The sequence below is a fragment of the Mustela erminea genome, chromosome 4 (assembly GCF_009829155.1).
Source record: "Mustela erminea isolate mMusErm1 chromosome 4, mMusErm1.Pri, whole genome shotgun sequence".
In the NCBI taxonomy this organism is placed as follows: Eukaryota; Metazoa; Chordata; class Mammalia; order Carnivora; family Mustelidae; genus Mustela; species Mustela erminea.
The window spans coordinates 23,278,834-23,292,155 of record NC_045617.1 but is presented as its reverse complement, the minus strand read 5'-3'; the positions used below and the strand labels follow the sequence as shown (position 1 = coordinate 23,292,155).

The following is a 13,322-nucleotide window of genomic DNA, read 5'->3' as shown; positions in this document are numbered from 1 at the left end:
CGAAACAGTTTTTACTGTTTTGCTCCATAAAAGCCGATTTGCTCCACAAAGGGGAAGGGTGTGTTGTAGAAGCTGGCAGGATGGAAATTGATAGCCTGTTTAGTAGTTTTCCCTCAAAGAACTAAAAATGCTTACATGTATTACTTTATACTTTACGTAGTCAAGTGAGATACACGTTTAAATGGAATAAATAATTTTCATTGAGGACGAGAGTCACATGGGACTAATTTTTCATTCTACAAACAGTGACGGATTTTGCACTAGGAAAATAATGTCTTTTATCAAGAAGCAGTTAAAGGGTTTTATCTTGCCATCCAGAGATCATGGAGTTATTTTCTTTTGGGTAAAAATTAGCTTTGTACATGTTCCCTTTATATAAGACCTTTTACTTTGTACCCAAAACATTTAAAACAGGGCATCTGTAAAAGAAACCATTTACTTTATTCACATTATTATTATTTGGCAGACTTTTCAATCTTTGTTTCAAGATTCAAGGTACCTGCAGAGTACAGGCTTTCTGAGATAAGAAAATCTCACATCTACATTTAATACTGACATTATCCATATATATTTAATCTTTCTTAACTATAACTAAAGCACTTATTTTCCTGTTTATACTCTTAACATTTTTGTTACTATTAGCTTCATGGGCCAAATCACATTCTTTTGAATATTTTGCAACAAGTTAGGGAGAGTAGAAGTAAAGGGACTATTAAGTAAATATAGCATAATTTATGCAGACAAGTGAGTGTTGTCTCCCTTAGAAGGGACCCCTCTGAATTCAAAATCTTTTCCACAGCAAGGTTGTGTCGGAGGCTAGGGTCTTGGCTTTTTTTTTCCTTCCCTTTTTTGAGATTTTATTTATTTATTTGAGAGAGAGGAAGCAGGAGTGGTGGGGGGTGGGGCACGAAGGGGCAGAGGGAGAGCAGGAAGCAGGCTCCCTGCTGAGCAAGGAGCCAATGCAGGACTCCATCCCAGAGCCCTGGGAACGTAACCTGAGCTGAAGGCAGAGGTTCAACTGACTGAGCCACCCAGGCGCCTTTAAAGGGCTTGGCCTTTTTGAAGCTTGGAAGAAAATCTGGCAAATATAGTGTTCAGGGGAGCTAGCCTTTCTCCAGCCTCCGTAACTGAAGTTGTTGGTATGTCAATGTCCCTGCTAGATGGTGCCAGTCTCCACTTGAGAGCAGGGCAAGTTCAGAGAAGTAAATGGCCTGGCCACAGTCACATAACTAGGAAATGGATTATACTCCAGTGTGGTTTGATCTCAGGGTGATTTACTCTTTCCGTGTATTAGACTGATTATTTTATTTTCCCTTTTTCTGTGTTTAGAAAAAAATGTGTCTCTAAAGTCATGAAGCTAATTTTTTTCCTGCCTGGTTGATGGATTGATTCTGGATGTAAATGAACAAGAGGATACAAAAAATATTTTGAAAACTATTATCATTATTGAAGTAAACAACTTCTTGGAAGGAGAACTCTAATATGTTCTAAGTTCTATTAATGTATATGAGAAATTGAGTGTTTGAAATTGAGTGTCATATACAATACATAACCTCACCCATTTTTCCAGAGCATCTGGCTTCAGTTTCAATCAGATTTCTAAAAAGTACACTGATTCACCTATTAGAATGACAGTCACTCTGTTCATATATTACATAAGTGACTTTAGGAACTTCAAGTCGATTGTTTTGGGCTAGAGAGCTAAAAGCACCTGCTGCCATAACACTACTCTTTCATAAACAGATAATCATGTTAAAGTTAGAGGGTGGAAGGGTGGATCACTAAGCAACCCCCAAAGTGGGAGTTTAGGTCCCTGCGAGGTTCTGGCCCTGGGTTAGAGGCTACCGCCATCTGGAAGTGAGACTACTAGATGCTCTGGTGGCAAAATGCCCAGTGTTTTGGTGCTGGTATTTTTTAAAGTCTTTAAGGAATTGGAATATTTGCCAGTAATGTTCCTTTTCTAAGGGTATCAGCCTGGAATTCTTGAGATGTGGAAAATAAAACATTTTTAAAGAGGTTTTATTTATTTGAGAGAGAGAAAGAGAGCACAAACAGAGTTGAGGGGCACAGGGAGAGGGAGAGGGAGAAGCAGATTCCCTGCTGAGCAGGGGGCCCGACGTGGGACTTGATCCCAGGACCCTGGGATCTTGACCTGAGCTGAAGGCAGACACTCAACCAACTAAGCCACCCAGGTGCCCCAAAACATTTTTTAAAGATTTTATTTATTCATTTGAGAGAGTGAGAGAGAGCACATGCACATGAGTGGGGGAAGGGGCAGAGAGAGTGGGAGAGAGACAGGCAGACTGGGCACGGAGTAGAACATAGGGCTTCACACAGGGCTCCACACGGGGCTCAATCCCAGGACCCTGGGATCAAGACCTGAGCTGAAGTCAGGCCCTTAACCAACTGAGCCACCCAGGTGCCCTGAAAATAAAACATTTTTGTATTGTAAGTCCAAAACATCTTCTTGTTCTTTTTTTTTATTATTAAGATTTTATTTATTTATTTGAGGGAGAATGAGTGAGAGAGAGCATGCGAGAGAAGGTCAGAGGGAGAAGCAGACTCCCCCAAAGAGCTGGGAGCCTGATTTGGGACTCGATCCTGGAAGTCTGGGATCATGACCTGAGCCGAAGGCCGTTGTTCAACCAACTGAGCCACCCAGGCACCCCGGCTTCTTGTTCTTATGTTTTAGACTTTATAATCTAAATTATTCAAGAATTCTTATATTCTTGAAAAAGTAGTTTTGCGGAGTACAAAATATGTAACGATAGTCCTTGGTGTACATAGGTGCTCAGTAACTGCTTTCTGAGCTGGCAAGAACACAAAAATTTACAAACCATTTTGATCATATTGTATCAAATGTTAGTCTCGTACAGATATCTGTTTCCGAGCATGGGTAAGTTGTTTTTCCAAACATGCTAAGCATGGTAATAGAGTATTTAAAATAGAATATTTAAAATAATGTTTTTATATTTGACAAAAACTATATATACTATATTAAATACGAATATGACAGAAACTATATATAATATATAACATATACATAATGTGATATATATGTGTGTGTGTATATATGTATATATGTATACCACATGTCATATTAAGTCAAATGGGCCAGGGAGGTGTAGAATTGGGTGGCCAGAACGAGGCCAAGTGAAGCAGTGAGCCCTGTGCTCATCCAGAAGTATCAACACCAGCGCCGGGGGGTGGGGGGGTAGGGGGGGTGAGTCTTCTTTGAGACACGGAAATGCTCGCCAATCATTTGAAAAATCTCTTTCCAGAAACCGAAAGCTCTGGCATCTCCCACCACGGAGGAGGATCCTTGCCTTGCCTTTCCCAAGCCCCCAGTGGACCCAGCGAAGATCAGAAGACTAAGCAGTGCCCGGGCTCGCTTATTCAGGGCAGCCTCCCAGGGGGCCCTGCTGCCTGACAGAACCCTGCCTCCTGCTGAGTGTAAGGCTGGGTCACTTCCTTTGAAATCTGGGGGGCGGGCATGTTTTTTTGAATGGGCACACAAAAGCTATTTTTACATGATTTTTTTTTTTTCAAACCCTACAGGATTTTTACATTAGTGAACCCTTAGAGAATATTGTTATTCACCAGGTTATTCACCAATATTGTTATTCACCAGGTTATTGTTATAACCTGGTTAAGAAACAGGGTTCATATATTTTTCTGGGCATTTAAGAAGAATACCTAAATGGCCAGTTTTGTTTTGTTTTAAAAAGTTACTTGGTAGGAAAAGAATATTACGGTAAGTATTTAATAACGAGGAGGTTCACCTGAGTTGGAAATAAATGATTTTTAAATCAGAGTTCAAACAGTTGTTAATTTCATTAGGCACATTTAAGATTCATACGATGTGCACTGAGCTGAGGTCTTTGAAAATACCTTTCCAATCCCATGGGATGATGAAGCTAAAGTTGGATGGGGCCTTCCTAGTTCTTTTCCACAGAATGGCTAGTAGATTTCTAAACCTGGAAACAAAGAAGCTACAAACCTCAAGTTCTAAGGTGTGCCCCAACCTTTGGAATCACCCCTGCCAGAGTATACTAAAGAGTTTTTCAAATTCTGCGGGAAATGACCCATTAGTGAGATGGCAATCAATTTAGTGGATCACCAGCATTTAAAAAAAAAATGAAGTAGAATAGAATGGAGAACATCAGGGCAAATCGCAGACAATAAGCTAAGTATTGCTTCAAGGAGGCCTACTGTAGTCGTGTACATGCGTACTCAGGGTCGCATTACAAATTTGTTACATATTTATATTCAACTATATTGTGACTTTATTATTATTCTATGTAGTCATAACGTTGGAAAACCGTTTTACCAGGGGCTGACCACCCCTGCTCTCCTTCACTCAATAAGGCTTGAGGAAGAAGGCTAGGTTTACAGATGTAGAGAGGAGATTATCTGAGGACGGATCCCAAAAGTTCCAAGTCACTGCCCAAGGATCCTACTTGCTTGACATAAAAGCATTTTCCTTTAATTAGTCACTAACGTTTAAATGTAGAAGACCTCATGGAAGAATCCAGATTCACAACCTCTTCTGGGAAACTGGAAGACCTGGCAACACTGGGCCCCCGTTCCGGGGAGCACCCACCCCCGTTAGCCCAGAGTACAAGCCGCGGCTCCCCATGTCTCCCCAGCCTGCTTTCCTCATTTCCTGACCCCTCCGATCCCTCGTGAACCCTGACATCGCCGAGGAGGTAGAATCAAGAAGGAAGGAAGAGACAAAGAGGCAAGACAGGGTGTGCAGATCACGCCATTACGGTGCTGTCTCAGGATGTGTGATCAGGCAACTTGCTTTACCCCAGGTGTCCCAGTGTGTTTCTTTTCTGTCAGGCAATCAGATATTAACTGAGCCCCTTCTAAGTGCCAGACGGCACCCTCGGCCCACAGGGTCCTGCTCTCAAACAGCTTGTGAGGTTTGTAAACAGTAAGTAGGAAAACAAGGAAATAAGATAATTTGGGTCCTGATAAGGACGGTGAAGAAGACAAGTGAGATAATGGGCTGGAGAATGTCCGCGGCAGGAGTACTGTGTGTGAGATCCGGCGGCACTAGAATGTGTCCTTGAGGAGGTGGCCCTGAGTTGAAATGTGACCAGTGAGAAGAAGGCGGCCATGGTGAAAGCTGAGGACAACGAGCCCAGGCTGGAGGCACCTGGAGGCTCAGAGACAGGAGGAGGGTCACTCAGGTGGTGGAGGACCCGAGGCCATTGTGGCTGGAAGATGGTTTACCCTGGGGACATGGAGGGAGCCACCGCCCCAATGGGCCAGGCAGGGGCAAATGGCCCACACTCTGTGCTGCTTGCCCTGAAAAGCCAGCGCAGGGTTTAAGGAAGGGACAGACCTCCTCTGACTTCAGTTTCTCAGCTCTAGCTGCACTTAGAATCCCCTGAGGAGCTTTTCAAATGGGCCTTCCCTGGGGACCCCGTCAGACTGAAGACATCAGAGAGGAGTGGGGATTACAGGACCAAAGTCCTTGTCATTATGAGGGGCACAGGATCTGGAGCCCGGGGTTGGGAGTGAGGTCAGACCTCTCTAGGAACTCCTTAGAAACGGGGGTGGCAGGGCTGGTGTGAGGGTAGTGTCGCTCACTAGATGTTTTGCTTCTGAGCCTGGATGCCGCCTAGGCATTTTGTGCATTTAACTCTTGGTAGCTCTCAGGTGAGCGCCCTGAGGCTCACGGAGCTGTTCGGGTGTCTGTGCGGGTGACTGAGGGATTGAGGCTTCCCCCACCATCCTCACCGTCTCTGCTTCCCTCGGGGCTTTGTGCCTTCCCTTCTGTGCCCCCACTCCCTGGCTGTTGTCTGCACACCCACTGTGGCTGCCATTTCCCAGCACTGAGACCGTCCTCATGCTCCCCGAAGGGCCAGAAGCATGCCTTTGTTGCCATTCTTGTTGCCTTGTTCGCAGGTGTCCAGGGCTCCTCATCCCCGAGGTCCAGGTCGAAGTCGGGGTCAGCACTCATGAGACAATGACAGTAAAAAGTCATTGTCATTTTAAAAGCACACATTGCCCCATTAAAAACAATATACTCGGGGTGCCTGGGGATGGCTCGGTGGGTTAAGCCTCTGCCTTCGGCTCGGGTCTTGATCTCAGGGTCCTGGGATCGAGCCCCATATCGGGCTCTCTGCTCAGCAGGGAGCCTGCTTCCTCCTCTCTCTGCCTGACTCTCTGCCTGCTTGTGATCTCAGTCTGTCAAATAAATAAATAAAATCTTAAAATATATATATATATATTCTAAGACTCCAGCCTCAGCACCATTGTCATTCGTGCAGGGGCCTCCTGGGCTTGGTATTGGAGTCTCTGCTGTCTAGCGAAAATGCCTTTCGGTGGGGGACTGAGGCTCTCAAGGCAGCTGAGCGGGGAGACAGAGGGTGTGTGCCTGCCTTTCGCATGAAGTCATTTGTAGCTGACTCTGGCACAGGCAGGGAGAGGGGTGTGGTGGCAGGTTGGGAATTTCTGACTGAAGAAAATGAAAGGGAAAGGGACGCGTGTGGCCGCCTTCGTAGGACCCGCAGTGTAATTGCTGTGTGTTCACATGGGCCTCTTGGCTGGAGGTGGCAGTGTGACTAACCCCGCCCAGGTGCTCGAGCTGGACAGAGGCCACAGGGCCGTCTCCCCCTTCTCACCATCCCTGTCCTCTTGGCCTTCGCCAAGCCCTCAACAGGCTCCTGAAATGGGCTTCCGAAGCGTCTCCTGGCTCTGCACGTTCTTTTGCCACCATTGCCGCACTGCCGTCAGCCCCCCTCACGGTGCCTGGTCTCCTGGCGTCCCTGTCTTGCTCCGCCCTCCGCTCACCGAGGACCATGCTCCCTTCGAGCAGCCAGAAGAGCCTGGAGAAACCAAGCTGCCAACCGCACACGGCTGTGAGCAGCAGCCTCATCCCGTCATCCCAGTGGACCGTGAAAAATGATTATTGTGCGCCACATGGGACACGGGGGCAGGAGGCAAATAAAAATCAGATTGCATCATCCTCTTGCTGAAAACCCTTCGGAGGGCTCCCTGTGTCTGAAGGAGTGTTTGCCGAACTGAGTCCCAGCTGTCCCTTGGACGAGGGGTCCAGTGCTCAGATCGGTCTGCCTGCTTCCTCCCTCTCGTGGAGAGCCCCAGAGCACATGGGCCTAGCTGAGGGTCAGTAAAGATGCCCATTTCATCTTAATTCAATCCAGCATTTTATTTATTCATTCATTCATTATTCATTTATTCATTTATTTATTACCATGTAAATATTTACTATGCAGTGGCTAAGGGTATGCAATGGTGGGCAATGTGGTCAGTATTTTTTTAAATTTAAATTTATTTTTTCAGTGTTCCAAGATTCACTGTTTATGCACCACACCCAGGGCTCCACGCAATACGTGCCCTCCTTAATACCCACCACCAGGCTCACCCAACCCCTCACTTCCCTCCCCTTGAAAACCCTCATTTGTTTCTGAGAGTCCACAGTCTCTCCTGGTTCGTCTCCCCCTCTGATTTCCTCCAATTCACTTTTCCTTTCCTTCTCCTAATGTCCTCCATGTTATTCCTTACGTTCCACAAGTAAGTGAAGCCATATGATAATTGACTCTCTCTGCTTGACTTATTTCACTCAGCATAATCTCCTCCAGTCCCATCCATGTGGATACAAAAGTCGGGTATTCATCCTTTCTGATGGAGGCATACCATTCCATTGTATATATGGACCATATCTTCTTTATCCAGGAAAAAAGACAGTCTTTTTAATAAATGGTGCTGGGAAAATTGGACAGCTATGTATAGAAGAATGAAACTCGACCATTCTCTTACACCATACACAGAGAGAAACTCGAAATGGATAAAAGACCTCAACGTGAGGCAGGAATCTGTCAAAGTCCTAGAGGAGAACATAGGCAGTAACCTCTTCGACATCGGCCACAGCAACTTTTTTCAAGACATGTCTCCAAAGGCAAAGGAAACAAAAGCAAAAATGAACTTTTGGGACTTCATCAAGATCAAAAACTTCTGCACAGCAAAAAGAATAGTCAACAAAACAAAGAGGCAACCCACAGAATGGGAGAAGATATTCGCAAATGACACTCCAGACAAAAGGCTGATATCCAAGATCTATAAAGAACTCAAACTCAACACACAAAAAATAGATAATCACATCAAAAAATGGTCAGAAGACATGAAAAGACACTTCTCCAAAGAAGACATACAAATGGCTAATAGACACATGAAAAAATGTTCATCATCATTAGCCATCAGGGAGACTCAAATCAAAACCACATTGAGATACCACCTTACACCTGTTAGAATGGCCAAAATGAACAAGACAGTAAACAACAAGTGTTGGAGAGGATGTGGAGAAAGGGGAACCCACCTACCCTGTTGGTGGGAATGCAAGTTGGTGCAGCCACTTTGGAAAACTTTTTCCTCAAAAAGTTAAAAATAGAGCTTCCCTATGACTCTGCAATTGCACTACTGGGTATTTACCCCCAAGATACAGGTGTAGTGAAAAGAAGGGCCATCTGTACCCCAATGTTCATAGCAGCAATGGCCATAGTCGCCAAACTGTGGAAAGAGCCATGATACCCTTCAAACCTAGCATTTTACAAATGTACTTGACGGGGGAATCTGTGTTTTGAAGAATGCAGTTTGGGAAATACTGACCTAGCAGAAGAGCTGGCACACTTTTTCTGTGAAGAGCCAAAGAGTAAATATTTTAGACCAAATGGGCCATATAGTCTCTGTTCAACCTATTCAACTGTCCTACAACTCTGTTGTAGTGGGAAAGCAAGATAGACCGATTGATAGGCCCCAAAACTTGAAGTTCTTCTCAGTTTCACATGTTTTAGAATAGTGTTCTCCTTTGAGTTCTTCCCAGCCATTGAAATATGTAAAAACCATTCCTAACTCGCAGGCTATACAAAAACAAGGGACAGGCTAGATTCAGTGGATGGTTTGCTGACTCCTGGTGGAGGGGATGAAGTCCCTACTCCTCTGCATGCACTGCTCTCTGGCGATCTGGCCCCAGACTAACATTCCAGGCCCTTCTCTTGACTCTCCTTTGCCTCTCGCCCACAGCCTGTGCACCAGCAGTATGGACCTCCTTGCAGTTCCCTGGACCTATCCTGCTACTTCAAGCCTCTTGCAAAATCGGCTCTATCATTTGCTGGACCCAGTGCAAAATGAGAATGCAGAGCTCTTTGTTCAAAAATTATTGAGAATTCCAAGATGGCAACAGCAAAGCATTCAACCAAATGCAGGGCCCTTCTAAGTAAGGGACCCAGCTTGACTGTACAGCTTATATACACACGAAGCTAGCTCTGACTCCAGACTTTTGTTCCTTTTTCTCAGAACTCCTTTTGGCCTCCTGTTAATCCTTCAGAATACTTCTCAGGCTCTGCCTCCTCTATGAATCCTTCCCTGAACAGTTCCCAACCCTTCGGGACTCTCTTGTTCTCTCTACTGCCCTTACCTGGCCCTGGGCCACACTGTACGACATTTCTCTCTTTAACACTTCTGCCTCTCTGTCTCCCCTATTAGACTCAGCAACTTCAATAGGAAAAGAGGATTTCTTTTACTGGTAGCCTGAGAACCTAAAACGGGGACTGGTATATGGTTGGTGCCAAAGCAGTATCTGTGAAATGGAACTCTTTCCGCATGGTAGCCCTGCTTGTTGTAGACTTTTGAAGTTTAACCCATGATCCATTACGAAATTAGTACAGTGTGCTACGGACGTTTACCAGGAACACAAAGGGCATTGGTACTCATGCTCAGTTTTATTGTGGACCTCCATCGGGGGAGTCAGAGGGAGCAGGGCAGCTCCTCACTGCAGTAATAACTGACAAGCTCCCTCCAGTAGACTGTGAAGTCAGAGGGGCAGCAGCAACTCCGCCCCTGAGTATGGGTCCACTTACCCCCTACAGCAGCAGCTCTGCATGGCTGGGATTCCCTACTTCTCCCCCACTGTTAGACCGCTAGCCCCCAGAACAGCACCCAACACAGGGCAGCGAGTACCTAATAACTATTCCTGGAGTAAACGAATGAAGGAAAACAATGCTAAAATGTAGGAATAGGCTAAAACTGCATTACTTAAGACAAAATCTGGGCTTTGTAATTCAGTAGTGAAGGTATTTAAGGCAGCGTGGTGCCACGGAGAGAGCCCTGGACCAGAAGTTGGGATTCTTGGGTTTCCTTAGTAATACTGACAATAACTTCTATGTTTGTAATAAATCACTTTACTAGACCATATCAGTTCATTCTTAGCACATCCCTAAGAGGTGGGAACCACTGAGGAAGATGAGAGAAAAGTTGAGTGACCTGCCCGCTTCACTCAGCCAGAACTTGACCCTAAATCTGATGGAATGCAAAGCCCACGCTCTTCAAGCTGTACGGTCCCGGCCCGCCCTGAACTTGCTCTGTGAACTTAGACTGGTCACGTAACACTCAGGTTTTCAGTTTTCTCATCTGAAAAATTAAGTTTAGACTAGTCCATCTTGAAGGTTCCTTTCAGCTTTAAAACTCATTGTTTCGAAAGCAGGGAGCTTAGTCGGAGTGGACTAAGTGGTTTTGTTGGTTTTTATTGGTTTGTTCAAGTGCAAAAAAGGAAACTTTGAGTTGCTCTGGAGAAGCTTGCAAAGCAGTATTTTCTATATGAACCTCATCCCTACATTCCCCTTTGAAAAAAATTTTTTTAAAAAGATTTTATTTATTCATTTGAGAGAGAGAGAGAGAGAGAGAGAGAGAACAAGCAGAGGGAGGGACAGTGGCAGAAGGAGAAGCAGGCTCTCTGCTGAGCGGGGAGCCCGAGGTGGGGCTCCATCCCAGGACCCCAGGATCATGATCTGAGCTGAAGGCAGATGCACTCAGGCACCGCTGAAAAAAAACATTTTATCAGAGACTCAAGTGTGCTAGCAGCATCACAAATGAGCTATTCCTAATGGCCACTGGCTGATAAAGAAAGAGTGTTGTATCATAGGTCTAAGAATCTGCAGTCATACACACAATAGTTGTTTAGTTTAGAGACTGGACTTCTGTTTGCAACTATTATCCTCTTAGTCCTCTTTAGAAAGACTTAGAAGCCAATGCCTTCCTCTTCCTACCAGCTGGCAGTGGTGTCTAGGTCCTCCCTGATCTGGGTGCTGTCCCTCTGATCAGCTCTCTTCCTCTTCTCCCTCACATACTCCGCTCCTGTTGCGTCTTGAGCATGCCAGACGCACTCCTGCCTTAAGAGTGCCCTTCCCTCTGCAGGGAATTCTGTCCCTTGTCAACCAGTGGCTAGATGCCTCACCTCCATTGCTTACCATGTCCACCCTCTTCAAAACTGCTGTCTACCCCCATCCCCAACCCTCTTTAATTTTCTCCATTTTTCTACTTTTGCTTTATTTCCATAGTACTTATTATATTATATCTTGGACCTCATTTATTGTGGTATATTATTTATTATCTGTTTATGCCTATTAGGATATAAGCCTACAAAGTCAGGGATCTTTGTTTCATCAATGATACCTTCCAAGTGTCTAGACCAGTGTCTAGTCACTCAGTACTTTTTTTTTTTAAGATTTTATTTATTTATTTTAGAGAAGTGGAGGGAGGGAGAGAGAGACAATCCCAAGCAGGCTCTACACCCAGCATGGAACCCCCGATGTGGGGCTTGAGCCCATGACCCACGACCTGAGCCGAAAGCAAGCGTCAGACACTTAACCGACTGAGTCACCAGATGCCGTAGCACTCAGTATTTTTTGAATGAAAAGTTGTTAACATGATCAAATTCAGGAAAAGGAGTCATTGTTCTGGGACGCAGAAGTATTTCTGTGGACTGGGTTAGTCATAAACCTCCATTCAAGTTCATGTAGACTCTGAGAGAGCAGAGAGAAGATCCCATTCATCTTAATGAATCGATGCTGCCAAGCCTGAAGTAGTGGGAAGGTCTTATAGATTTTGGCAACACAATTCCAGACTAGATTATAAGTAATATAAAAAATTTTAAATTGTATAAATTCTTAGATTGAGAAAAATATTGAAAGAATGATTCCAAAAATCAAAAACACTTTGACCAAACATCTCCTTGATTCTACAGCAAAGACGACGGTGGAACCCGAGGAAACAGTTGTGATGGGGGACCCTATGGTGAAAATAAACGGGATTTATTTAACAGAATCAAGAGATGTTGGCCGCTTAAAGAGTCACCCACTTCAGCTAACTTATGATGGAGGCTTCAGTGAAATCAAGAAGCAAGAAATGCTCAAAGGGACAACCACCTTGCCATCTCATCTCAGAAGTGGAGGGTCAGTATTCTTTTGATTTAGTTTTCTGTTTAGGATAAACTGTGTCATATACTAGTTTGTTTCCTAATCTTATGTAGATGATTGATTTGCATTTTCCCTTATACAAATACATTTTTAAGTTAATGACGCATGAATAGGAAAGATTTTTTTTCTCATGGCTAAATGGAGTTGGTTTTACATCATTCCCTATTTACTCCTCAGGAAAACATTTATTCATACCCACTGAACGTTGCGTTGATGGGCCTGTCAGAGTAGTCTTTGCTTTAGTTAGGCTGTTCGGCCAGCCCTCGAGTGATGAGTGATTATTCTGTTTGTGGGTTATTTGGGATTCCTGGCTGGCCTGGAATCTCACATTCCCTCCCTTGGATTAGTTCATGCTGTTAATTCCACCAAAAAGTAGACACTTTTCTTTTTCCCATGTAAAAACTTGGATTCAAATACTTATTTTGCAAACAGGTAAATAGTTAAAACAGGAGAATCCCGTACCTTTCTCTTGTCCGTGATATCCCTCTCCTAATCCCTCACAAAATTAATTATTGGGAATTACTTTATTTCATACCATGTTCCTAGACAGGGCTTTCTAGGGCTTCCCCTAGAAAATCGAGGAACAATTTTCTTACCATAGTAAGATTTGTGGAGAAATGTTCACTGTACGGACCATATGAATTCTCCGGTCCCCTCTCTCGCCCCCCACCACTCCCCGCCCTGTGTTTTCCTAAAGAAGTCTCTCGAATGAAGGGGAACTGGGGTGGAGGATGGGAGTAGAGAGGGCAGCCTCTGTTCTCTAGCCCCAGGCCAATAACGAGGCTAAGATATGCAGAAGGTCTTGGACTGGCCTGGGTCATTCAGTTAAAGTTATTTTTCTAGGACTTTCCATTGGGTCACTGTGGACAACTGCCCGGTTCAGCTTTGCCTAATAAGATTAAATTCCATGAGCCATTTTAAGACCGAGGACTTGTTGCCCTCACTTTAGATTTTGGGTCTGACTTTGGCTCGTAACACACGCCGTGTGCTTAAAACTTTTCCCGGAACCGGCTACTTGGCAGCTGGTTAGCTTAGCTG

The 13,322-nt window shown here is 44.7% G+C and overlaps 1 protein-coding gene across 3 annotated transcripts in view; it reads left to right on the top strand.

The window, feature by feature from the left end:
* The window catches only part of ARMC2 (armadillo repeat containing 2), a 111,395-nt gene that overhangs the window by 15,673 nt on the left and 82,400 nt on the right, over nt 1-13,322 (top strand). For all 3 annotated transcript variants that reach the window (XM_032338876.1, XM_032338874.1, XM_032338875.1), the window contains exons 4-5: nt 3,282-3,453; nt 12,053-12,260. In XM_032338876.1, the coding sequence (XP_032194767.1) occupies nt 3,282-3,453; nt 12,053-12,260 (380 nt within the window). The remainder of the gene's footprint in view (nt 1-3,281; nt 3,454-12,052; nt 12,261-13,322) is intronic.